Source organism: Ranitomeya variabilis, chromosome 3 (genome assembly GCF_051348905.1).
Source record: "Ranitomeya variabilis isolate aRanVar5 chromosome 3, aRanVar5.hap1, whole genome shotgun sequence".
Classification (NCBI taxonomy): Eukaryota; Metazoa; Chordata; class Amphibia; order Anura; family Dendrobatidae; genus Ranitomeya; species Ranitomeya variabilis.
The window spans coordinates 377,507,549-377,534,516 of record NC_135234.1 but is presented as its reverse complement, the minus strand read 5'-3'; the positions used below and the strand labels follow the sequence as shown (position 1 = coordinate 377,534,516).

The 26,968-nt window shown below is 43.5% G+C and overlaps 2 protein-coding genes across 2 annotated transcripts in view; one reads left to right on the top strand and one right to left on the bottom strand.

Annotated features, from left to right (window-relative positions):
- The window catches only part of NHSL3 (NHS like 3), a 46,742-nt gene extending 36,655 nt beyond the window's left edge, over positions 1 to 10,087 (top strand). The window contains exons 6-7 of the mRNA XM_077295981.1: positions 752 to 3,544; positions 6,779 to 10,087. Coding sequence (XP_077152096.1) covers positions 752 to 3,544; positions 6,779 to 6,783 — 2,798 coding nt within the window. The 3' untranslated portion in view covers positions 6,784 to 10,087. The remainder of the gene's footprint in view (positions 1 to 751; positions 3,545 to 6,778) is intronic.
- Positions 9,687 to 26,968, bottom strand: part of YARS1 (tyrosyl-tRNA synthetase 1) — an 89,294-nt gene continuing 72,012 nt past the window's right edge. Inside the window, exons 12-14 of the mRNA XM_077295990.1 lie at positions 14,269 to 14,462; positions 10,505 to 10,646; positions 9,687 to 10,003 (exon numbers count right to left, since the gene is read on the bottom strand). Coding sequence (XP_077152105.1) covers positions 9,893 to 10,003; positions 10,505 to 10,646; positions 14,269 to 14,462 — 447 coding nt within the window. The 3' untranslated portion in view covers positions 9,687 to 9,892. The remainder of the gene's footprint in view (positions 10,004 to 10,504; positions 10,647 to 14,268; positions 14,463 to 26,968) is intronic.

Genomic DNA, 26,968 nt, shown 5'->3' with positions numbered 1-26,968 from the left:
ATCCTGGAAAACGTCAGTGCTACTGCAATGTTATATAGATTCTGTGTTGCCACATCAATCCTGATCACAATTCAGTAGAGCAACAGCATTTTAATAAAAGGGCAAAGTCTTTCAATCAAAACAGGTTAAAAGAAAATGACACTGCTGCCTTGCAGTATATTCACAGTATATTCATCGTTCAGGGAAAAAAAGCAGATTGTTCTATGTTGCTACTTGTGAAGTCCATGAAGAAATAGTCAGCTGTCCAAGCAAATAGCTTTGGATCCTGATGACTACTTGGATAAAGTTAGCAGCAAACATCTAGTTGATAAAAAAAACATAGTGCAAATCCACAAGATTTCATACCAGAGTAACGTGACTAAAAAAAAAGCACTTCAATAAAAACATACGGATCCACCGGGTAGCAACGCTGATCAATAAGTCATCATCCGAAGCGGTTTGCATAGCTACCTGAGGATTTCTTCAGGGACATCATTAGTAGCAACATAGAACAATCTGCCTGTATCTCTACATCCAGTTTTTGTTCCTGAATTATGAGGTAGTGGGTGGGGCACATTGCACCCTTTTCTTCCCTTTAATTATACTGAATTGTTGTAGCACAGTGGCTTTCTTTTAACTTGGTTTGTTCAGTGCTACTGTTCTTCCAGTGCTGCAGAGGCAAATTTGCCTCAGTTCAGGCCAGGAGCCCAACAATTCTGCTGGTCCGACATGTCAATCGGGAGCTTATTTGTTTTCTCTTTTGCCTCCAAAGGACTTAAACCCTCATCAACACATCGTGGCATCCATGAGTTGTTTCGCAGGGAAAACGGTCAATTGTTGGAAAAAAAGAGTGCTGAAATTCCAGTAGCAAATGGGGATCAAGGACTGGAGGGGGAATTCGTTGTTATCCCTACAGTAGATGGAAAACCTGCTTCAGTGCCACTTGATGGAGCTCACATCTCCTTGGCTGTTCTTGAGCAGACAGAAGCTGCTTTACAACGACACATAGACAAGGTATATCATGATGACAGCTGCGTTGGTTGGAAATCTGGATCTAAGCTCTCACCACTAATCCTGCGCCCAAAGTCTCTGGCTGTCCCTGGAATGACCACACACTCACCTCAAAGTGACCCTGTAAGCCCTGTTATGTCCATATCACCTCAAGGTACTTACATGTCCAAAATAATACCAAATGCAATTCTTCCTCCTCTTGTTGATGTGGTTGCCTTGAGTCGGTCCAGTGTTCGAACATTGAGCAGATGCAGTCTTGCCACAGCCAGCCCAGCCTCAATTCGTGGCTCCTTGCATAGGGGGAGAGGCTTGTCTTCATCTAGTGATAACTGGAGCCGGTCACAGTCTACAGAGACAATAGTATCAGATTCTTCCACTATTTCCTCTAGAGGTGGTGATAATACTTTAGAAGCAAACGAGAAATCTGGATTAAGCACTGGTAGGGCATCACCTGCCCTCAGCACTGGAACTCAAGATGGTTCAGATGCTGCAAGCTTATGCAGTGGCCGCTCTTCTGTGCGTAGTGTTTCATTGCGAAAAAGCAAAAAGGCCCCTCCACCTCCTACACGTACCTATTCATTGCAACAGCAAAAAGAATTAGGTCTTCCCCCTAGGCCTGATAAAAAACCTTCAAAGACCAGCCATGGCAAAGACCCTTGGGTGCTAAGAGCAGACAAAGTTTCATCTGATAACGATGTATTTTTACCGTCTTTGGCTGGACCAAAGCAAAATTCTCCAAGTCGTTCAGATAGAACAATGTCTCCATCAAGTGGGTACTCGAGCCAAAGTGGTACACCAACAATGCCTGTAAGATCTCTTATGGAGTCTCCAAGTTCTCGTAGGAAAACACCACCAAAACCAGAGAGGTCTAGTCTTAAGTCAGCAGCAAACATGTCTGTGAGCTCTACATCTCCCATTGAGAATACTTCCACTCTTCTTGTCAGCCCCGCTAGAGCTGGTTCTTCTATGGGTTATCAAGATGGACAAGACCTGATTCCTCCACATCCAAGTGTACCTGCTCCTTTTTGCCCACCACCCACCAGTGCAGCAGACCCTCTTAAAACAACAGTAACTCCTCCACCATCACCACCTGCTCATCATCCCACACCTCCTCCTTCTAGAAAATCTGAGTCAGATGCCAATATTACACAGTCAGTAAAAGAAGACGCTGCACAGAAAGAAACCTTGTGGCCTCCCCCTCCTCCAGAGTCTTCTGATGTTCAGGACTTATCCATGGCAGATTTTCCGCCTCCTGATGATGAGCTATTTCTTCTCCCTCCACCTTCTCGTCATCTAGTAACTGAACTTCCAAATTCAGAACAGGTTAGCGTCAAGGCTGACGACAAATCGGATGTGCCGAAAGAAGAAATGCCCGTGTCGACTTCTAACACTATGGAATATTTAACTGTTGTTGCAGCTCTTCAGCCTGAATTGGTGCCTTTAAATTCCAAGCCTTCAGAGCATGCACTTGTGATAGAGAATGATTCTGCCCCTGTGCCTCCATTAGACACAAAGAACACAGACTTAATTGTACCTCCTTCTTCAGAATCTTCTGCGGAATGTCCTGTTACTTCAGATATTGAATTTACTAATGGAGATGCTTTTATGATGTACAAGCCACATTTTAGCAAAGCCTCAACTATAAGCAGTGTGCCCAAAGAAACGCTTGTAGTTACTGTGCCGCAAGAATCTACTGAAAAACTAACCACTACAGAACCTAAAACTACCACTACATCCTCTGAAACCACTGTGCCATCAACTATGGTGGAATCCTCTGTTCCTAAAGTGCCATTGTCTGTTGCAGTTACTAGCCCAGTTTTTTCAAAAGCAGGAATATCACCCCTTTCCAAGTCAAGTTCATGGAAGCCAGTCACTGCACCAGTTACCAAGAAGGAATCAGTAACCAGTCAGATCACTGTAGTTACACAAAAAGAAGATGCAAATTTGCCTATAGTAACCCCATCCTTGCTGCAGATGGTTCGTTTGCGATCAATACAAGCTAGGGTTCCACAGAGTCCTTACTCGCAACCACTACCTGGGATTCCTGCACCCCAAAAACCTGTTCGCAAATCCTTGTCACACAGATCCCCTCAGGGATCCGATTCATCCCCAGTAGAAAGCCCAACAGCACCTCCTGTTTCACCACAGAAACCACCAGAATCCCCGTCTGCATACAGATCACCAGCCAGTGCCGCCAGCTTTGTGTTTGCTCGGAGTTCAAAGAAGTTTGTATTTGAACCCCCAACATCACAAGATGCAGAATCATCGCTGACGAAAGACCTAGTGGCAGAGCTTAAAACACATGGAGGCCCTCGCAGTCCAGATGAAAAACCCCCAATACAGAGGAAACCCAGCAAGATTCCCCCTCCTGTGGCAAGAAAACCTTCAGTTGGGGTACCTCGGACTCCCACAAGCCCTCCAAGCTCAACAGGCAGCACAAATGGCAGCGTGTTCACACCCAGAGATACAGAATTAGCTCCTTCTACTACAGCAGCCGTCACATCAGGGACCCAGGCAGGCCAAAACCAACAACAAAAAAGCCAGACCGAACAAGGTAATTTGCAATTTTGTATTTACTTACTATTATGGAAATCGTAAAGTTTGATTCAAGTTTTGAAGCATATGCACAAAGTAGAATTATGGCTGCTTTTTGTACTGAGCCAAGATAGGTCTCCCATCCTATCAAATTTTGGCGAAGAGAACGTGTAATGCTCCAGTTTTATAGGGATGAGTAGGTCTGTAAATACAGCACCTGACTTAGTTTTTGTGCCAGCTTAAAAAAAATAAATTGAGGGGACTGTCCGGTCAAAATGGAGGGTAGGTCATCAATATGAGACTGGTGGGGTCCGGCACTGATCAGCTCTGGCAGGGGTTTAATGTAAACACATGCAAAGTGCAGCGGCCATGTTCTACAGAACAGCGCAGTTCTTTTTTAATAGGAGCAGTTCTGCAGTACCCGACTACGGCTGTTACACACTGAATGGGGATCTGCGCAGTGCATGCTGATATATTGTACACTAGTATATTATGACCAGACAACCGCCTAATTGGGCATCATAACTAGAGTGTGCTTCAGCTTTCAGGATGACAGGTCTCCATTCTTGCGCCGACTGGTCTCTGTATGCTCACACTATCTCTGTGTTTAGTTTCAATTTCATTATTTTTCTAGTAATGGTATGTTCTCATTTACAAGTGTATCCACTGCAGAAATCCAAGGTTATCCCTGCTGTGGAAATGCACCACGATATGCAGGCAAACCGCCACAGGGATTAGCCCCATTGTCATTCAGTGAGGTTAATCTTGGGCTTTTTTCTATGCTGAATCTGCAAGAAGAATAAACATACTCTTTCATCTTGTGGACGATTTTTTTTCACTGGTGTGGAGAAAAAAATAGTACTTATCTTTTCTGGAACATATGAATGGGATCGAATATGTCCTATTCCCTGGAATGGCGTCTTTTCATGGAGACAATGAAACACAGGAGAGATGAGATGATGCTTCTGCTTGTACAAAAGACTGCACGCCACCACAACACATCACCCTTGTGTGTTCAATTTTCCAAATTGCTAACTTTATCTAAAAAACAGAAATCATGCAATTTTCACATTGGCCACTGGCCCCAACACTAGTCCCATACCATCTGTGCTGTACAGATCATGTTTAGCCGTCATTATCCTTACGGGCAGGATTACAGTGACAGAATCGCCTCTTTATAAGGTAGATAAAACATTACGTACCATTTTCAATAGGTGATCGTCACAGCTCACTTCCACCTCCTTCCTTGACAATGACCTTTGTCCAGATCAGAGTGTGACAACAAATCTCTTCTGTAGAAAGTCATTAAGTCAAAGCCAGTCTATTGCTGCTGAAATTCTGTACAGAACAGGAAGGGCCCGATTCATCAAGGTATTTACTCAAGAATTCCAGCATTAAACATCCCGAAACGTTGACATATTTTTGCGCAACTCTGAGTTACGCAAAAACACAGACTTATGGGGTTTTTATGCTACTTTCACCAAAGTGGACGTAGCTGAGGTGGAATGGGATGTGACGAATCCAAAACTTTTGATCAAATATATCCATGACAAATACATTTGAAGAGAATTGCACTAGTGATGAGCGAATGTGCTCGGCAAGATGTTATCCGAGCATGCTCTGGTGTTTACCGAGTGACTTCGGTGTGCTCAAATAATATGGTTGGCTGTTCGATAGCTGCAACACGTGCAGGGATTGCTCGACAAACAGGCAAACCCTGTATGTGGTGCGGATGTTGAACAGCCTCAAGACATGCAGGTGCGGGGTCTTGAATATATTTTTCCAGCACGCCATAGACACTCTGTTAGCACCCGAGCATGCTCATATAACACCTTATCAGAGTATGTTTGCTCATCACTAAACTCTACCCCTCTTTATGCTATTGTGGTCTTATGTGTGAACTTTTATCAGGTTCTACTAGTGATACAAATCTGTATCTGATTTGTAATGTTGTAAGGTAGGAACAACAGAAGAAAGTTATCAGGTTATAGTCCTGTTGTAAAATTCTTATTACTGAAAATGGTAGTGAGGATCAAAAAGATACCAATATCCTGCAGGGTTTGTAGTTCTGCCATTTGTAGTGTTGGTTAGGAGGAAGACTTAAGGGAACCTGTTATTTCCAGAAACACTACTTACCTAAAGACATAATCTATACAGTTAAATTGTGTTTAAAGGGAACCTGTCACCCCCAAAATCGATGATGAGGTAAGCCCACCATCATCAGGGGCTTATCTACAGCATTCTGGAATGCTGTAGATAAGCCCCCGATGTTACCTGAAAGAGGAGAAAAAGAGGTTAGATTATACTCACCCAGGGGCAGTCCCGCTGCGGTCCGGTCCTATGGGCGTCACAGGTCCGCTCCGGCGCCTCCTATCTTCATTCCATGACGTCCTCTCCTGGTCTTCACGCCGCGGCTCCGGCGTACTTTGCCCTGTTGAGGGCAGAGCAAAGTACTGCAGTGGCGCTGGGCCTCTCTGACCTTTCCGGCGCCTGCGCACTGCAGTACTTTGCTCTGCCCTCAACAGGACAGACAAAGTACGCCTGCACCGGAGCCGCGGCGTGAAGACCAGAAAAGGACGTCATCGTAAGATGGGAGGCCCCGAACCGGACCTGCGAGGCCCATCATACCGGGACCGCCCTTGGGTGAGTATAATCTAACCTCTTTTTCTCCTCTTTCAGGATACATCGAGGGCTTATCTACAGCATTACAGAATGCTGTAGATAAGCCCCTGATGATGGTGGGCTTACCTCACCATTGATTTTGGGGGTGACAGATTCCCTTTAAATAATTTCTGCCAAGCCTACTGAAGCAGTGGCTACAGGGAGAAAATTAATTTTTATTTTCCCTTCAGCCAGTCTCTTTCAGTGTCATCGAGGCAGTGGTCACTCTATAGTGGGCACACTGTAATGACTCCCCGTCACTTTTGAGTGACAGACTCCTCTGTAACGTGTGCGTGCATTGCTGGCTCTGAATGTTTCAGTTTGATTTCGATGCCCTCGATGTGCAGTGAGAGGTAACTGTCCTGCACCACCCCGATGACTGGAATGCAACATTTGTAGGGAGAATATAATTTCATTTTCTCCCTGTGGCCGCTGCTCCCGTAAACGGTTTAAGTGTTATTTGCATCCAGATTATTCCTATATCTGCAGATAAATTGCATTTCTGGACGGGACATATTCCCTTTAATTACCAATGTTATTGTATCAGTGAAATGCACAACTAGAACTAATACATACTTTTTCTTTCTTTCAGCCTAAACTTGTCACAAGGAATATTCAGGGTTCTGCTGTCTCAGGGATCCTCTGATGCTCCACAAGACCCCCAGAAGCTGCTGGACTCACAACAATTGCCTTAACTGTGTATATATATATAGTCTTAAAGCACCGACATGTGTTGAAGTTCATTTTTATGACTTCATTATCTTATACTACTGTATTGGTTCAGCTGGAGAACTTTGAATGGAGCGCCATCTGGTGGAAAGCCAGTATTGTACACTGTGGTGGCTACCTATGGTACTGCACCTTTTCTTCTGGTGTAAATGTTATTTAAAACAGTGATCTGCTGGAGCAGTTAGGAAAAGGTTCTAGGTGTACACATAAATGTCTCATTCCTGCTGTTTTTAGGTTTGAAGGTCATTTAATGCTGTTGGTAAGCTTAGCGTTCTGCACAATGTAATGATAGAAATCAGCACTTCTTTCTATAATGCTGCAGCTACCTTGCAATCCTGTGGTATTTCAACTCTTATTTTATACTTGGGAGTCATTCCTGTTAGCCGACATTTACAAAAGAGCTTTTCTTAGATGCTTACATACATTGGGAAATTCTACTTGTGGTTAGTAATGTTGCAAATTAGCTTGTTAAGCCGCTGCTATAGCATTGTACCCACTGAATCCACAACCTAATCTGGACAAGCGCACAATGGAGCATGGTCGGGATAGAAATAATTAATGAATTAGACATTTTTCATAGACAGCTTTCAGGAAGCAGCCTTACCAACTATTGCGCTCCCTGGACAACCCCTTTTTAAATGAAGAAGTCCCCCTTGTAAAATACAAATAAGATACTCACCTCCCACTCCAGCGCCATTCCAACAATGTCAGCGCTAGGTCTCCCATGACATTATGCCACGGGAGCCCTAATGCCAATCAGTGGCCACAATTGGGCTACTGCGTTCTCGCTTCCTTCGGATGAATTAGAACGCAGCAGCCCATTAGTGGCCATGGCTCATAGAGCATAACTGTGTCACGTGAGCACCGGGAGACCCGACATGGTAGGTGAGTATCTGTTACATTAACTTTACAAGTGGAACTACTTCATTTAAAAAGCGGTTTTCCAGGTGGTATATACCCCCTTTAATGCCATGCTTGTCGCAGTGTGAACATATATTGGAAACACGTACTTTAATAACGGTCTGAACACACCTTCAATTGACATGTCCATCGTTTCCCTGCACCACTAGACAACTTGTGTTACAGATTAGAATACGCACCTTATGATTCAGTGTTAATTCTAAGCACATTCTCACATGATACGGTAAAAGAAGTGAGCAGTAATGCACAGATCGCTTATAATAGTCACGTCTTGCTGATCTGGAATTTCGATTTCAATAGACAATCTAATAATTGCACAATAGCCACGTTCCGTGACATAGAAAGGGACAGAAGAAACGGATTTATGTCCACTGATCTGCTGGATTGTGACAAGCTAATGACACTATTGATTTACAGCATAGTACCAGAGGCAGTGCGCGCACAGCTCGGTCCTGTCTCTCGTTCATGGTCCGCAGAATGATGCTTGCCTGAGGAGACTGGTTAAATACAAATCACCGCACTGCCTTAAAGCTTATCAAACTGCCTTCCTTACCTATTATATACTGTATGAAAGCATACATCTTGGATGCTTAGTCTGGTTTGCCTGTAGTGGCCTAGGCCTAGCTGTGATTTAAAGGAAATCTTGTCGGCATCTACAATACAATCTTTTTTGTGGTGGTCTATTATATATTAGAATGTTTCTGGGATACTGTATTTAACCTTTACTCTCAGGAGTGATGTGTCAGCCGGCTGTAGAGTCAGTAAATTAAAAGGGGTTGCCCACTATTGGACAACCCTGGCTAGTGGACAACCCTCGCTTAAAGGGAACCTGTTGTCAGGTTTGTTCTACTTAAGAGAGCAGCATAATATTAGGGCAGAGACTTGGATTTGAGCAACGTATCATTTACTGAGCTGATCGATGTAGTTTTTAGAATTCCACGGTTTTATCAGCAGGAGATATCACTGGAGGACTACTTGGGATGCTGCCAGGTAGTCCAACCATGCCCACGCCGCTGATTTGCAGCTTTCTGCTTATGCACAGTGGTCACCTAAAGCTGCCAATCAGTGGTGTGGGCTTGGTTATACAGAGCTCGGCATTAGAGAGCTGCTAGATGTGCAGCGGATAAAACAGTTTTTAATCAGATTTGCAGTAACCAGCAAAGTAAGTGACATAGCACTGGAATCAGGGTCTCTAGCCCTACAAATTGTTGCTCTCAGATTGGATAGCAAAAACCTGATGATAAATTTCCTGTAATTAATTTAGGATCCCATAGAAAATATAAACAGTATATATTCACCTTACAGCGATGTGGGCACTGACATTACTGAACAGCTACAGCCTTTATTATTTTGTCACTATTTGTCTTACAAATATTGATGAGCGGCAGCCAAGCAGCACCCGTTGATTGGCTGCAGCGGTCACGTAACACAACAATGTCACGCCATCCCTTGCAGGCCCTACATCACTGATACTGCATTGCTGGAGGTAATTATACATTATTTTAATTAATTTAATTAATTTTCTGTGGGGTGTTAAATTGATTAAGCAAGGGTTGTCCGATAGTGTATGAATGTTTCAGAATGTCTGCAGTATAAAATAAGCACAAGAAGAGTTGTAACTATAACGTATCCACATGTAATTCTTTCTGGTAGAACAAAATGTTGATTTTGTATAAATGTAGACTTTTTGGGAGCCTAGCCCAAATATTAGAGACCAAAATAAGGTTTTGCTTTTAGTTTATGATATATATTTGTCACATGCTTTTGATTGGAAATCTGTATAATCTTTTTATAAATGCTGTTACCAAATCTGTGTCGCTTTGTGGGGATTAATCAGAAACACACAGGACTAAATGAGATAAGTGTTTATTTGATATGACAGTATACAATGGTTAAGACCAGGCGGGCAGGAATGGTATGGGCAGATGCAGCCTCCGTCACATGCACCTATTCATATAAATAGCAGGACATCTAATCGTTGCCTTCAGGTCCGATTCTTCTCACAAAGAAGTGAATGATGATGGCTATGCCACTGGATGGAATAAAGTGGGTGCAATCAGCTAATATTTCCCCCTCGTAGTGTTTTACAGGTCACAGGCCCCAGCTTAGTCAGAAAATTATTTTCTTTCCACTGAGCAAATAAATCTTCAGAGATCTGAAAGTCCGCCTGCAGACAGGAAGAGAAAGAGTTGTGGCATTAACCAAGGATCTGATGAATGATTGCAAATAAACACCTGATTCATCACTGCTATTGCTCTACTTCTGGAATTATTCGATCCCTTTTGGTGGCTTTAGTATTTGCACCTTATTCCCTATATGTTTTGCTCAACTTTTCAAACGGTCTTTCTAGTTTAAAGTAATTTAAACATTTGTTTCATCTTGACCTTTGCTTGTCCAGATGTTTTAGACAGATTCACAGAACAGTGACTTTTACCAAAATGGCGCATTTTCTGGGCGCATCTCACTTCAGTCCTTAATAGAGTAAGGGTACTGAAGGAGTTTTCAATCTGGCATGCATAACAATTGGTAAAAGACAAAAAGAAACAGCACCATTTTTATAAATTTGGCACAAAAACTGTCAGCGAATAACACAAGACAAAAAAATAAAATGATTGCAAATGATGAATTGGGCCCTTAGTGCACAAATGTGGAGTAAATGGGAAAATACCTGCAACTTTTCAAAGACTTTCTTCTTCGGTTTAAGCTCTGCCTCAGGTTCTCCATTCTCATATCCCTCGATATAAACTCGCTCTCCGGGAGCACATTCTGCAGGAGGGTCCAGAGGTTCTACCTGTTTGTTTTCTCCTTCTCTGTGAGGAATAAATGGAGGAAACGCTTAAATGTAACTGAGGAACAGTATGAATATGTTTATGAGATCACTTCCACTTAAAGGGAACCTGTCACCCCCCCTGGCGTTCGTAACTAAAAGAGCCATCTTGTGCAGCGCTAATGCTGCATTCTGACAAGGTGGCTCTTTTAGTTATTGTTCGTTGCACTGCAGAAATAATCGCTTTTTAAATTTGTCCCTCATACCTTCAAATCGCCACGGGGGCAGGTCTTTCCCCCTAATCCACACGCACCACATCCGTCACTCTGTGAGCCGGGCGCCGCCTCCTCGGCGTTATTCAATTCTCCAGGCGCCTGCGCTGTCATATTCTGCCTTGGGCATGCGCAGTTCGCGCTGCCCGACCACTGACATCACTTGATGTCTTGCTTACTGCGCCTGTGCGGCCCGAGATCTGCGGGGCGGGATCTCGGGCCGCGTGTCCACACTGGGGCAGTAAGCAAGACATGAAGTGATGTCAGTGGACGGACAGCGCGAACTGCGCATGCCCAAGGCAGAATATGACAGCGCAGGCGCCTGGAGAATTGAATAACGCCGAGGAGGCGGTGCCCGGCTCGCAGCGTGAGGGATGTGGTGCGTGTGGATTAGGGGGGAGAGACCTGCCCCCGTGGCAATTTTAAGGTATGAGGGACAAATTTAAAAAGCGATTATTTCTGCAGTGCAACGAACAATAACTAAATGAGCCACCTTGTCAGAATGCAGCATTAGTGCAGCACAAGATGGCTCTTTTAGTTACTAACACCTGGAGGGGGGGGTGGGTTGTGACAGGTTCCCTTTAAAGATGATTTCCACTCAATAAGCAAGTTTCTGAAATATTGGACCATGAAGCTTTTACATGAGGTTTGAATTATCTATGGCTCAGAGTACCTCATCCTTTACATGGTTAAAGAGGACTTTTCACCAAATGTTTCATGTTGAACTGGACACAGGACGCAATAGTGGCATACACCCCCTACATTCTTCACATCTACATTGCAGAGATATTAGTGATCAAAGTATTTGGCATTGAAGGAGTTAACTTTTCTTTAGCCCAAGTGGGTGTCAGAGTTTTCACTTGGGGGCATGTATGATGCTGATCCTACTATATAATTGTCTAAGGGGTACTTCCGTCTGTTTGTCTGTCACGGAAATCCCGCGTCGCTGATTGGTACGGCCGCGAATTGGCCCCTCCCTACTCTCCTCCAGTCAGTGCCAGTGTGTCGCCCCATCCCGGACCAACTTTTTACTAAAAAGATATAATGTTAAAAATAATTTAAAAAAATAAAAAAATTGTGATATTCTCACCTTCCGCCGTCCACCGCGATGCTGCTGCCAGCTTCCGTTCCCAGTGATGCATTGCGAAATTACCCATATGACTTAGCGGTCTCGGGACAGCTTCAGTCGACGCCGGAGGGTGATTATATAACTAATTTTTTATTTAATTTATTTTTTTTTAACAGGGATATGGTGCCCACACTGCTATATACTACGTGGGCTGTGTTATATACTGCGTGGCTGCTATATACTACGTGGGCAGTGTTATATATTGCGTGGGCTGTGCTATATATTACATGGGCTGTGCTATATATTACGTGGGCTGTGTTATATACTACGTGGCTGCTATATACTACGTGGCTGCTATATACTACGTGGCTACTATATACTGCGTGGGCTGTGCTATAACGTGGCTGGTATATACTACGTGGCTGTGTTATATACTATGTGGCTGTACTATATACTACGTGGCTGTGCTAAGCGCAACGTACATACATACATACATACTCTAGAATACCCGATGCATTAGAATCGGGCCACCATCTAGTTAAACATAAGTAGGCAGTAACATGTCCCCACTATAGCTTACAGAAGGTTTCTCTTGTGTGAGATGTAATGATACTGCTTTGATCTCCTGGTCTAACCTCTTGCATCAGTGAAATGTCAAGGAAGGGGATGTGCAGCTGAGTTTAGCTGTGTCACATTACAAACTCTTATATCAGCTCTCCTCCCTTCATAGCACTGTCAGTTATGCCTTCCCACTATACTGCCTGTCCAGAATGTGTCAATAGTCACACTTATGTCTGTTGTGCTCAACTTGTAATCGCCCTGCAGTGAGATCAGAGCAGAATGTCATTACATCTTACACAGCAGTAGCCCTGAACAGGCAGGTTACTCCTGTGTGAGACATAATGACAGTCCTGATCTCACTGCAGAGCGAGTACAAGTTGCTTGAGCACAGCAGACATAAGTGTGATTACATTTTACACCCTGAGAACTCTGCTTCACACTATGTTGGGGGGGGGTGTTCTTTCTCCAGTGTTAGGCTAGGTTCACATTGCGTTAGTGGGTGATAGCTAACGGACAGCGTTGCACGGCGAAAATGTCGCAATTAACGCCGTGCAACGGGTCCGTTAGCGCACCCATTGACAGCAATGTACATTTCGCCTGCAGCGCATCGCTAGCGCGTGCCTTTTTTGGCTCGCGCTAGCGATGTGCCATTCTTTTTGTAGCGCGCCTCGGACGCTGCTTGCAGCGTCCGCGGCGCGCCTGAGGTCCGTTCCCCGCTCTCGCAGATCAGGGATCTGCGAGAGCGGGGACGTTAGCGCGACCCCTAAATGCGGCCACTACAAAAACATTGCGTTAGCGCAATCCGCTAGCGCTAAACGGATTGCCCTAACGCAATGTGAACCTAGCCTTATGCAGGAGGAAGAAGTGCACACCCACAGTAAAAAAAAATCATCTGATAACCAAGTTCAAATTTGTTTTAACTCATTTGGTGCCAAATACTTTGATTGCTGACATCTCGCAACAGAGAGGTGAAATATAAAAAAAAAAAATAAGAAAAGTTTTATTTCGCTCTATGGATACTATTACATCATTCAACATGAAAAATTTGGTGAAAGGTCCTCTTTAAAGACAATCAATGCTGCCATAGGGATTTTATAAATACTGCATGATCTAAACTAAAATCCTGTTTGGCACCAACGCATTAGACCTATACCTATTCTGCATAATTTAGATCTAAAACCAAAATACATTACAATATATATATATATATATATTTTTTTTTTTTTATTTTGTTTTTCTGCCACAATTTAATTTGTAAAACTGAACCATGTTGTATCACATCCAGGTGCTCTCTTACACAGGGATTGTTCATCTAGCATTGTGTGCTGCTGTGCAGTCAGAGACACAGCACAAACGTTCTTCAAGAAGGCGTAAAGATGCCAGTGCATAGGGGTTGACCTCTGCTATCATACTTTGACCTATCTATGATTGGTCATAATATCAGGTTGGTAGGTGGCTGACACCCGTCACCCCTCACCAATTAACTCTTACAAACTCCGGCAGCGGCCTGATATAAGTAGTGTATGGAACTGAGCCCCACTGCTCTTTTTACCGTTTAGTGTTCTCCACCAATTATAAATTCTTCTGAGGCCTAAAAAAAATGGGCAATTTCCAGGGTTATAGAATAGAACAATTTACAGATTTCAGATTGTGCAGTATGAATTTCATTTTTGGGGTGCAAAGACACTTTTTGTTGAAATGAGGATTGTTGTTGTTTTTATTTTTTTTTTCAATACAAAATCACAAACAGTTCATGGACTCACATAGATGCACAGAGCAGCATGCCTTGTGACTCCACTCCCCGCATCTTCTGAGGCTTTAAGTTACACAGCACGACAATGGAGCGTCCTACTAGCTGTTCTGAGGACACATATTTCACCAGTCCACTAACCACAGTACGTGGACTCTCTTCACCCACATCCACAGTTTCCACATACAAGGTGTCTGCATCTGGATGCTGCAGAAAAAACGGCAGATCTAATAAATAAAATAGACCTTATTGTCTTAAATAATTGATAACAGACAGTGAAGTTTAGGATGCTAAAGTGTAAATGTCATTTCACATAGCTGTTCAGAATAAGCGGTCGTGTGTACATGTGGAATAACCCTATTTCTGGCCATTATATGTCTTTTATATGTATTTTTTCACCAGATTTCCCCTCTGCATGCTCTCTTTAGTTTTTAGTGGTCTATTCAGTAATAGGTGGAGCCTTGCTGTCAATGATTCACACAGAGACATGAAGGAATACTGCTCTTAAATCTCTTTGTACCAGTTGATTTGAACCAACAGCACGTGGGGGACAATGTACAGTAGTACTGAGTAGTGTTGCTGTGAATCCTGCACTGAGATGCAATAAACACTTCCTAGAAAGTAGCAGCTAGCACTTCCTAGAGAATAGCAGTATGCTCCTCCATCTTCTTTCCATAGACTTCAATAGGCAGCTGTAATTTAACACGTCAAAGAGCTGTCAATCTGTCTTCTATTGTCTAATACAGATTTTAGCTGTGAATGAGGAGTTCAGAGGAAAAAGATGAAGTGTCTTATAACTAGTGATGAGCGAGTATGCTCATTACTTGAGTTTCTCCGAGCACAATTGAGTGGTTTCTGAGTATTTCAGCGTGCTCGGAGATTTAGTTTGTGTCGACGCAGCTGCATGATTTGTGGCTGCTAGACAGCTTGAATACATGTGGGGGTTGCCTAACAAACAGGAAATCCCCACATGTATTCAAGCTGGAGTAGGTAATAAATACAGAAGTGGTGACATGTTTCTATCATACTTTTCCTATGATTGTAAGCCAAAATCAGGAGGGGAACAAATACGGATGTCAAATACTGAAAGTGTGAACGTAGCCGAAGACCCAAAAACTCAACACTTCTTCAACACTGAATCAGGTTATGTAATGTCACGAAAGTTGAAGATATATTAACCCCTTTCCGACCTCAGGCATACATTTACGCAGATGTTGGACTCCCTCCCTTTGATGTGGGCTCCGGCGGTGAGCCCATATCTTTCCCGGGACATGTTAGCTCTTTTGAACAGCTGACATATGCCCGCAATAGCCGCGGGTGGAATTGTGATACACCCGCGGCTATTAACCCCTTCCCGACCCATGACGCCTATGTGGCGTCAGGGAATAATCGCATCCCTGCAGATCGGGTGAAAGGGTTAACTCCTATTTTACCCGATCTGCAGGGAGAGGGGGAGTTGTACTTCAGCCTAGGGGGGGTGGCTTTGCCCCCACGTGGCTACGATCGCTCTGATTGGCTGTTGAAAGTGCAACAGCCAATCAGAGCAATTTGCAATATTTCACCTATGAAAATGGTGAAATATTGCAATCCAGCCATGGCCGATGCTGCAATAGCATCTGCCATGGCTGGAAATCATGTTCTGGCCCCCCCCACCGCCCCCGATCTCCTCCCCAGTCCTCCGTTCTGTCCGGTACGCCCCTCCGTCCCCCTGTTCGCTCCCCCGTGCTCCTGTCCGCTCCCCCCGTCCTCCGATCTCCCCCCCTGTGCTCAGATCCACCCCACCACCACCCCCTCATACTTACCGAGCCTCCCGAAGTCGGTCCGTCTTCTCCCTGGGCGCCGCCATCTTCCAAGATGGGGGGCGCATGCTCAGTGCGCCCGCCGAATCTGCCGGCTGGCAGATTCATTACAAAGTACATTTTGATCGCTGTGGTAGGTTCTATCACAGCGATCAAAATAAAAAAAATAAATAAATAACCCCCCCCCTTTATCACCCCCATAGGTAGGGACAATAATAAAATAAAGAAAATATTTTTTTTTCTTTTTTCACTAGGGTTAGGGTTAGAACTAGGGGTAGGGTTAGGGGTAGGGTTATGGCATGTGCACACAGTGCGGATTTGGCTGCGGATCCGCAGCGGATTGGCCGCGGATCCGCAGCGGATTGGCCGCGGATCCGCAGCGGATTGGCCGCTGCGAATTCGTAGCAGTTTTACATCAGGTTTACAGTACCATGTACACCTATGGAAAACCAAATCCGCTGTGCCCATGGTGCGGAAAATTCCGTGCAGAAACGCTGCGTTGTATTTTCCGCAGCATGTCAATTCTTTGTGCAGATTCCGCAGCGTTTTACACCTGTTCCTCAATAGGAATCCACAGGTGAAATCCGCACAAAAAAACCACTGGAAATCTGCTGTAAATCCGCAGGTAAAACGCAGTGCCTTTTACCTGCAGATTTTTCAAAAATCGTGCGGAAAAATCTCACACGAATCCGCAACGTGGGCACATAGCCTTAGAGTTAGGGTTGGAATTAGAGTTAGGGTTGGAATTAGGGCTAGGGTTAGAAATAGGGTTAAGATTAGGCTTGTGGTTAGGGTTACGGATAGGGTTAGGGGTGTGTTGGGGTTACAGTTGTGGTTAGGGTTGGGATTAGGGTTAGGGTTGGGATTAGGATTAGAATTAGGGTTACAGGTGTGTTGGGGTTAGGGTTGTGGTTAGGGTTGTGATTAGGGTTATGGCTACAGTTGGGATTAGGATTAGGGGTGTGTTGGGGTTAGTGTTGAAGTTAGAATTGAGGGGTTTCCACTGTTTAGGCACATCAGGGGTCTCCAAACGCAACATGGCGCCACCATTGATTCCAGCCAATCTTGCGTTCAAAAAGTCAAATGGTGCTCCCTCCCTTCCAAGCCCCGACGTGCGCCCAAACAGTGGTTTACCCCCACATATGGGGTATCAGCGTACTCACAACAAACTGGGCAACAAATATTGGGGTCCAATTTCTCCTGTTACCCTTGTGAAAATAAAAAATTGCTTGCTAAAACATCTTTTCTGAGGAAAGAAAAATGATTTTTTATTTTCACGGCTCTGCATTGTAAACGTCTGTGAAGCACTTGGGGGTTGAACGTGCTCACCACACATCTAGATAAGTTCCTTGGGGGGTCTAGTTTCCAAAATGGGGTCACTTGTGGGGGCTTTCTACTGTTTAGGCATATCAGGGGCTCTGCAAACGTAACATGATGCCCGCAGACCATTCCATCAAAGTCTGCATTTCAAAACGTCACTACTTCCCTTCCGAGCCCCGGCATGTGCCCAAACAGTGGTTTACCCCCACATATGGGGTATCAGCGTACTCAGGAGAAACTGGAAAACAACTTTTGGGGTCAAATTTCTCCTGTTACCCTTGCAAAAATAAAAAATTCTGGGCTAAAAAAATATTTTTGAGGAAAGGAAACACATTTATTAATTTCACGGCTCTGCATTATAAACTTCTGTGAAGCACTTGGGGGTTCAAAGTGCTCACCACACATCTAGATAAGTTCCCTTGGGGGTCTAGTTTCCAAAATGGAGTCACTTGTGGGGAGTTCCTACTGTTTAAGCACATCAGGGGCTCTGCAAATGCAACCTGACGCCCGCAGAGCATTCCATCAAAGTCTGCATTTTAAAACGTCACTACTTCCCTTCCAAACCCCGACATGTGCCAAAACAGTGGTTTACCTCCACATATGGGGTATCAGCGTACTCAGGAGAAACTGGACAACAACTTTTGGGGTCCAATTTCTCCTGTTACCCTTGGGAAAATAAAAAAATGTGGGCTAAAAAATCATTTTTGAGAAAAGAAAAATTATTTTTTATTTTCATGGCTCTGCGTTATAAACTTCTGTGAAGCACTTGGGGGTTCAAAGTGCTCACCACACATCTAGATTAGTTCCTTCGGAGGTCTAGTTTCCAAAATGGGGTCACTTGTGCGGGAGCTCCAATGTTTAGGCACACAGGGGCTCTCCAAACGCGACATGGTGTCCGCTAATGATTGGAGCTAATTTTCCATTCAAAAAGCCAAATGGCGTGCCTTCCCTTCCGAGCCCTGCGGTGCGCCCAAACAGTGGTTTACCCCCACATATGGGGTATCATCGTACTCAGGACAAACTGGACAACAACATTTGGGGTCCAATTTCTCCTATTACCCTTGGGAAAATAAAAAATTCTGGGCTAAAAATCATTTTTGAGGAAAGAAAAATTATTTTTTATTTTCATGGCTCTGCGTTATAAACTTCTGTGAAGCACTTGGGGGTTCAAAGTGCTCACCACACATCTAGATTAGTTCCTTCGGAGGTCTAGTTTCCAAAATGGGGTCACTTGTAGGGGAGCTCCAATGTTTAGGCACACAGGGGCTCTCCAAACGCGACATGGTGTCCGCTAATGATTGGAGCTAATTTTCCATTCAAAAAGTCAAATGGCACGCCTCCCCTTCCGAGCCTTGCCGTGCACCCAAACAGTGGTTTACCCCCACATATGAGGTATCGGTGTACTCAGGAGAAATTGCCCAACAAATTTTAGGATCCATTTTATCCTGTTGCCCATGTGAAAATGAAAAAATTGAGGCTAAAAGAAATTTTGTGTGAAAAAAAAGTACTTTTTCATTTTTACGGATCAATTTGTGAAGCACCTGAGAGTTTAAAGTGCTCACTATGCTTCTAGATAAGTTCCTTGGGGGGTCTAGTTTCCAAAATGGGGTCACTTGTGGGGGAGCTCCAATGTTTAGGCACACAGGGGCTCTCCAAACGTGACATGGTGTCTGCTAGTGATGGAGATAATTTTTCATTGAAAAAGTCAAATGGCGCTCCTTCCCTTCCGAGCCCTGCCGTGCGCCCAAACAGTGGTTTACCCCCACATATGAGGTATCAGCGTACTCAGAACAAATTGGACAACAACGTTCGTGGTCCAGTTTCTCCTTTTACCCTTGGGAAAATAAAAAAAATTTCGCTAAAATATCATTTTTGTGACTAAAAAGTTAAATGTTCATTTTTTACTTCCATGTTGCTTCTGCTGCTGTGAAACACCTGAAGGGTTAATAAACTTCTTGAATGTGGTTTTGAGCACCTTGAGGGGTGCAGTTTTTAGAATGGTGTCACTTTGGGGTATTTTCAGCCATATAGAACCCTCAAACTGACTTCAAATGTGAGGTGGTCCCTAAAAAAAATGGTTTTGTAAATTTTGTTGTAAAAATGAGAAATCACTGGTCAAATTTTAACCCTTATAACTTCCTAGCAAAAAAAAAATTTGTTTCCAAAATTGTGCTGATGTAAAGTAGACATATGGGAAATGTTATTTATTAACTATTTTGTGTCACATAACTCTCTAGTTTAACAGAATAAAAATTCAAAATGTGAAAATTGCGAAATTTTCAAAATTTTTGCCAAATTTCCATTTTTTTCACAAATAAACTCAGAAATTATCGACCTAAATTTACCACTAACATGAAGCCCAATATGTCACGAAAAAACAATCTCAGAATCGCTAGGATCCGTTGAAGCGTTCCTGAGTTATTACCTCATAAAGGGACACTGGTCAGAATTGCAAAAAACGGCAAGGTCATGAAGGGGTTAACCCCTTCCCGACCTTTGACGCAACGTATGCGTCATGAAAACCTGTGCCAATCCGACCTGTGACGCAGCATATGCGTCATGGTCGGATCGCGCTCCTGCAGGCCGGGTGAAAGGGTTAACTGTAATTTCACCCGACCTGCAGGGACAGGGGGAGTGGGGCTACAGCCCAGGAGGGGTGGCTTCGCCCCCCCCATGGCTACGATCGCTCTGATTGGCTGTTGAAAGTGACGTTTCACTTTCAATCAGAGCGATAGTAATATTTCACCACTGAAAATTGGTGAAATATTGCAATAGCATCAGCCACGGCTGGAGATCGCGATCTGCCCCCCTCCACCGCCACCGATCTTGTCCCCACGGTCCTCCGTCCTGTAATTGCTGTCCTCCGCTCCCCTCCGGCCTCCTGTCCGCTCCCCCCGTAATCCGATTTCCCCCCCCTCATACTTACCGACCTCCGGTGTCCCTCCCGTGTCCGTCCGTGTGCTCCATGGGCGCCGCCATCTTCCAAAATGGCGGGCGCATGCGCAGTGCGCCCGCCGAATCTGCCGGCCAGCAGATTCGTTACAGGTACATTTTGATCGCTGTAATAGAACCTATCACAGCGATCAAAATAAAAAAATAATAAATAACCCCCCTTTATCACCTCCATAGGTAGGGACAATAATAAAATAAAGAAAATATTTTTTTTTATTTACACTAGGGCTAGGGTTAGGGTTAGAACTAGGGTTAGGGTGAGAATTAGGGTATGTGCACACGGTGCGGATTTGGCTGCGGATCCGCAGCGGATTGGCTGCTGCGGATTCGTAGCAGTTTTCCATCAGGTTTACAGTACCATGTAAACCTATGGCAAACCAAATCCACTGTGCCCATGGTGCGAAAAATACCGCGCGGAAACGTTGTGCTGTATTTTCCGCAGCATGTCAATTCTTTGTGCGGATTCCGCAGCGTTTTACACCTGTTCCTCAATAGGAATCCGCAGGTGAAATCCGCACAAAAAACACTGGAAAACCACGGTAAATCCGCAGGTAAAACGCAGTGCCTTTTTCCTGCGGATTTTTCAAAAATGGTGGGGAAAAATCTCACACTAATCTGCAACGTGGGCACATAGCCTTAGGGTTAGGGTTGGAATTAGGGCTAGGGTTGGAAACAGGGTTAAGATTAGGCTGTGGTTAGGGTTATGGTTAGAGGTGTGTTGGGGTTAGGGTTGGGGGTGGGTTCGGGTTAGGGTTGTGATTAGGGTTATGGCTAGAGTTGGGGTTAGGGGTGTGTTGGGGTTAGTGTTGGCGTTAGAATTGAGGGGTTTCCACTGTTTAGGCACATCAGGGGTCTCCAAACGCAACATGGCGCCACCATTGATTCCAGTCAATCTTGTATTCAAAAAGTCAAATGGTGCTCCCTCCCTTCCGAGCACCGATGTGCGCCCAAAATAGTGGTTTACCCCCACATATGGGGTACCAGCATGCTCAGGACAAACTGGGCAACAATTATTGCAGTCCAATTTCTCCTGTTACCCTTGTGAAAATAAAAAATTGCTTGCTGAAACATAATTTTTGAGGAAAGAAAAATTATTTTTTATTTTCACGGCTCTGCGTTGTAAGCTTCTGTGAAGCACTTGGGGGTTCAAAGTGCTCACCACATATCTAGATAAGATCCTTGGGGGGTCTAGTTTCCACAATGGGGTCACTTGTGGAGGGTTTCTACTGTTTAGGCACATCAGGGTCTCTGCAGACGCAACGTGACGCCTGCAGACCATTCCATCAAGTCTGCATTTCAAAAATCACTACTTCCCTTCCGAGCCCCGTCGTGTGCCAAAACAAAGGTTTACCCCCACATATGGGGGCATCAGTGTACTCAAGACAAACTGGGCAACAACTATTGGGGTCCAATTTCTCCTGCTACCCTTGTGAAAATAAAAAAATGCTTGCTAAAACATCATTTTTGAGGAAAGAAAAATTATTTTTTATTTTCACGGCTCTGCGTTATAAACTTCTGTGAAGCACTTGGGGGATAAAAGTGGTCACCGCACATCTAGATTAGTTCCATGGGAGGTCTAGTTTCCAAAATGGGGTCACAAGTGGGGGAGCTCCAATGTTTAGGCACACAGGGGCTCTCCAAACGCGACATGGTGTCCGCTAACGATTGGAGCTAATTTTTCATTCAAAAAGTCAAATGGCGCTCCTTCCCTTCCGAGCCCTGCCGTGTGCCCAAACAGTGGTTTACCCCCACATGTGAGCTATCAGTGTACTCAGGAGAAATTGCCCAACACATTTTAGGATCCATTTCATCCTGTTGCCCATGTAAAAATGAAAAAATTGAGGCTAAAAAATTTTTTTTGTGAAAAAAAAGTACTTTTTCATTTTTAAGGATTAATTTGTGAAGCACCTGGGGGTTCAAAGTGTTCACTATGCATCTAGGTAAGCTCCTTGGGGGGTCTAGTTTCCAAAATGGGGTCACTTGTGGGGGAGCTCCAATGTTTAGGCACACAGGGGCTCTCCAAACGCGACATGGTGTCCGCTAAAGATTGGAGCCAATTTTTCATTGAAAAAGTCAAATGGCGCTCCTTCCCTTCCGAGCCCTGCCGTGCGCCCAAACAGTGGTTCACCCCCACATATGGGGTATCAGCGTACTCAGGACAAATTGTACAATAACTTTTGGGGTCCAATTTCTCTTTTTACCCTTAAGAAAATAAAAAAATTGTTGCTAAAACATCATTTTTGTGACTAAAAAGTTAAATGTTCATTTTTTCCTTCCATTTTGCTTCTGCTGCTGTGAAGCACCTGAAGGGTTAATAAACTTCTTGAATGTGGTTTTGAGCACCTTGAGGGGTGCAGTTTTTAGAATGGTGTCACTTTTGGGTATTTTCAGCTATATAGACCCCTCAAACTGACTTAAAATGTGAGGTGGTCCCGAAAAAAAAATGGTTTTGTAAATTTCGTTGTAAAAATGAGAAATCGCTGGTCAAATTTTAACCCTCATAACTTCCTAGCAAAAAAAAAATTTTGTTTCCAAAATTGTGCTGATGTAAAGTAGACATGTGGGAAATGTTATTTATTAACTATTTTGTGTCACATAACTCTCTCGTTTAACAGAATAAAAATTAAAAATTAGAAAATTGCGAAATTTTCATAATTTTAGCCAAATTTCCATTTTTTTTCACAAATAAACGCAAAAATTATCGACCTAAATTTACCACTAACGTGAAGCCCAATATAGTAAATATAGAAAAACTGACTGAACAGCCATCTAGTCTGAACTGGTGCATAAGCAAAAAGTCTTACATAGCAAATAGAAAATGGCTGCACTCAAGTTTATTGTGCTAAAGCAAGGAAATGTGCAATACATGAAATGTGAACAGCATAATGGCTTGTGAAATTTATGAAAAAACACATGAGATTTTTAGCACAAGATTTGGCCAAAAGTTGTGAGCCCATTCACCAAACGTCAAGGTAATCTCAGATCGAATGGGTAACTAACCTGTCTGCCTAGTGTGAACACTTACCTATGGCTAATAAAATGGTAAAGCCTGTATTTATAGAGGAGGTTAGAACCAACTGTGTTTGGATGTAATTAAAATCACAGCATGGTGAAGGGCGGGGCGTTCAAGTCAGAAAAAGCAATACATAGTAAATATAGAAAAAAGAGATTACCTTGACGTTTGGTGAATGGGCTCACAACTTTTGGCCAAATCTTGTGCTAAAAATCTCATGTGTTTTTTCATAAATTTCACAAGCCATTATGCTGTTCACATTTCATGTATTGCACTTTTCCTTGTTTAGCACAATAAACTTGAGTGCAGCCATTTTCTATTTGCTATGTAAGACTTTTTGGTTATGCACCAGTTCAGACTAGATGGCTGTTCAGTCAGTTTCTCTATATTTACTATGTATTGCTTTTTCTGACTTGAACGCCCCGCCCTTCACCATACTGTGATTTTAATTACATCCAAACACAGTTGGTTCTAACCTCCTCTATAAATGCAGGCTTTACCATTTTATTAGCCATAGGTAAGTGTTCACACCAGGCAGTCAGTGTAGTTACCCATTCGATCTGAGATTACCTTGACGTTTGGTGAATGGGCTCACAACTTTTGGCCAAATCTTGTGCTAAAAATCTCATGTGTTTTTTCATAAATTTCACAAGCCATTATGCTGTTCACATTTCATGTATTGCACATTTCCTTGCTTTAGCACAATAAACTTGAGTGAAGCCCAATATGTCACGAAAAATCAATCTCAGAACCGCTATGATCCGTTGAAGCGTTCCTGAGTTATTACCTAATAAAGGGACACTGGTCAGAATTTCAAAAAACGGCCAGGTCATTAAGGTCAAAATAGGCTGGGTCATGAAGGGGTTAACACGTTAAAGGCGGCAGTCAAATGCTGACAGCGGCATTTAACATGCGATTCCGGCAATCGCGCCGTTTGTTGGCATGGCATCCAGAGGTCTCTTGGAAACTTCTGTTTGTCAGTGACGGCTTGCTGTGAGCACCACCCAGAGGTCAGCGCTCATAGTAAGTGAGTAAATCTGCTATATAGAGGCGATCTGATCTGATCATCATAATATGTAGCAGAGCCGATTGGGTTGTGGCAGCTTTTAGTCTCCCATGGAGACTACTGAAGCATGCCAAAAGTGAAAAAAATTGTTTTTAAAAATATTATTAAATAATAATAATAAAAAAAAAAAAAGTTCAAATCACCCCCCTTTAGCCCCATTCAAAATAAAACAATAAAAAAAATCAAACAAACATTTGGCATAGTCGCGTTCAGAATCGCCCAATCTATCAATAAAAATAATTAATCCAATTGGTAAATGGCGTAGTGAAAAAAGAAAAACGCCAGAATTACGTTTTTTTGGTCGCCGCAACATTGCATTAAAATGCAATAACTGGCGATCAAAACATCGTATCCACATCAAAATGATATCGTTAAAAACGTCAGCTCGGCATGCAAAAAATAAGCCCTCACCCACCCAAGATCAAGGGGTGAGGGCTTATGACGCAGTTTTTTTTTGTTTTTTTTAAACAAACTTTGGGATTTTTTTTCAACCCTTAAATAAAAAATAACGTAGACATGTTTGGTGGCTATGAACTCACAATGACCTGGAGAATCAGAATGTCAGGTCAGTTTTAGCATTTGGTAAACATGGTAAAAAAATTCCAAAAACAGTTGTGGAATTGCACTTTTTTTTTGCAATTTCATCGCACTTGGAATTTTTTTTCCCCTGTTTTTTTGAGTACACAATATGATAAAACCAATGGGGTCGTTCAAAAGTACAACTTGTCCTGCATAATCAAGCACTCACATGGCCATATTGACAGAAATATAAAAAAAAGTTATGGCTCTGGGAAGAAGGGGAGCAAAAAACAAAACGCAAAAAGGCTCTGTTTTGATGGGGTTAAAGTAGAGACTAAAACTTATTAATCTGTGTTTTAGACTCGTGTCCTTTTGACTTCTGCAAAGTTTATCGAAACAACAGTGGCCATATAAGTATAATTTTAGAAAAAGCTTGAAAGATTTCACAATAATTGAAACAAAGCCAAACACAGTCACATTGAGGCTAAGTGCACACGCTGCAGAATTGCCGCAGAAATTTCCGCAGCAATTCTGCAGCTCCTGATACCGATCTGTAGCATCGCTTGGAAAACTGATTGACAGGTTGGTCACACTTGTCAAACATTAGTGCTTGACAAGTGTGACCATTTTTTTTTACTATTGATGCTGCCTATGCAGCATCAATAGTAAAAGAATGTTAAAAAAATTAAAAAAAATCGTTATTCTCACCTTCCGCAGACAGCCAATCTCCTCAGCGGCTTCCGTTCCTATAGATGCTGTGTGTGAAGGACCTTCGATGACGTCGCGGTCACGTGACTGCGACGTCATCACAGGTCCTTCACACACAGCATCTATAGGAATGGAAGCGGCCGCGTGCACCGCTGAGAGGCGGGAGGACTCCGGGGGCCATCGAAGGTGAGTATATTACTGTTTTTTATTTTAATTCTTTTTTTTTTTTTTACCAATTATATGGTGCCCAGTCCGTGGAGGAGAGTCTCCTCTCCTCCACCCTGGGTACCAACCGCACATGATCTGCTTACTTCCCGCATGGTGGGCATAGCCCCATGCGGGAAGTAAGCAGACCAATGCATTCCTAGGTGTGAGGAATCCCCGCGATTCCGCAATTTTAATGAACATGCTGCGCTTTTTTCTGGAATGCGATTGCGCTCAGGAAAACAACGCAGCATGTGCACAAAAAATGCGGATTGCATTCTATTAAATAGGATGCTTAATGTGAGCAGTTTTTTTTGCGGTTTTATAGCGTTTTTATAGCGAAAAACCGCAAAAAAATGCGAAAAATCTGCTACGTGTGCACACAGCCTTAAGAGGAACTATCATCTCTCCTGAGTCCTGATATGTCTGATTTTTTAAAACTCACCCTTGTCTAATTTCTCTATTATTCCTCCTGTAAGTTAATTAAAATGCAAAGAAGAGAAAAAAACAGGTGTGTTTCCATCTACACCCCTAAGGCTGGGTTCACATTACGTTAACAGCAGCCCGTTCAACACATACGGTAACGGGCTGCTGTAAACGTAAGTGCCGGTATGGCAGCACGCTAGCGCAGATAGAGCATCTGCTAGATCTGCGCTAGCAGTGACGGACCCGGAAACGCTGCAGCCCGCGTCTCGGGGTCCGTCACTCAATGACGGCACATCCCTAGCGCACGCCCATTGTGCGTCTGACATACGAATTAATGGCGGCGTTAACGGACTGCGTTACGCTGCATTATTTGTCTGTGGATTCGCAGCAGTTTTCCATGCGTTGTATAGTACCATGTAAACCTATGGAAAACCAAATCCGTAGTGCCCATGCTGTGGAAAATACAGCGCGGAAACGCTGTGGTTTATTTTCCGCAGCATTTCAATTCTTGTGCGGGTTCCGCAGCGTTTTACACCTGCTCCATAATAGGAATCCGGAGGTGTTAAAACGCATGTGAAAACTGCACAAAAACCACGGTAAATCTGCAGGCAAAACATAGGGTGTTTTACCTGCGGATTTTTCAGATTCTGCACGGAAAAATCCGCACACGAATCCGCAACGTGGGCACATACCCTAACAGTTGTTG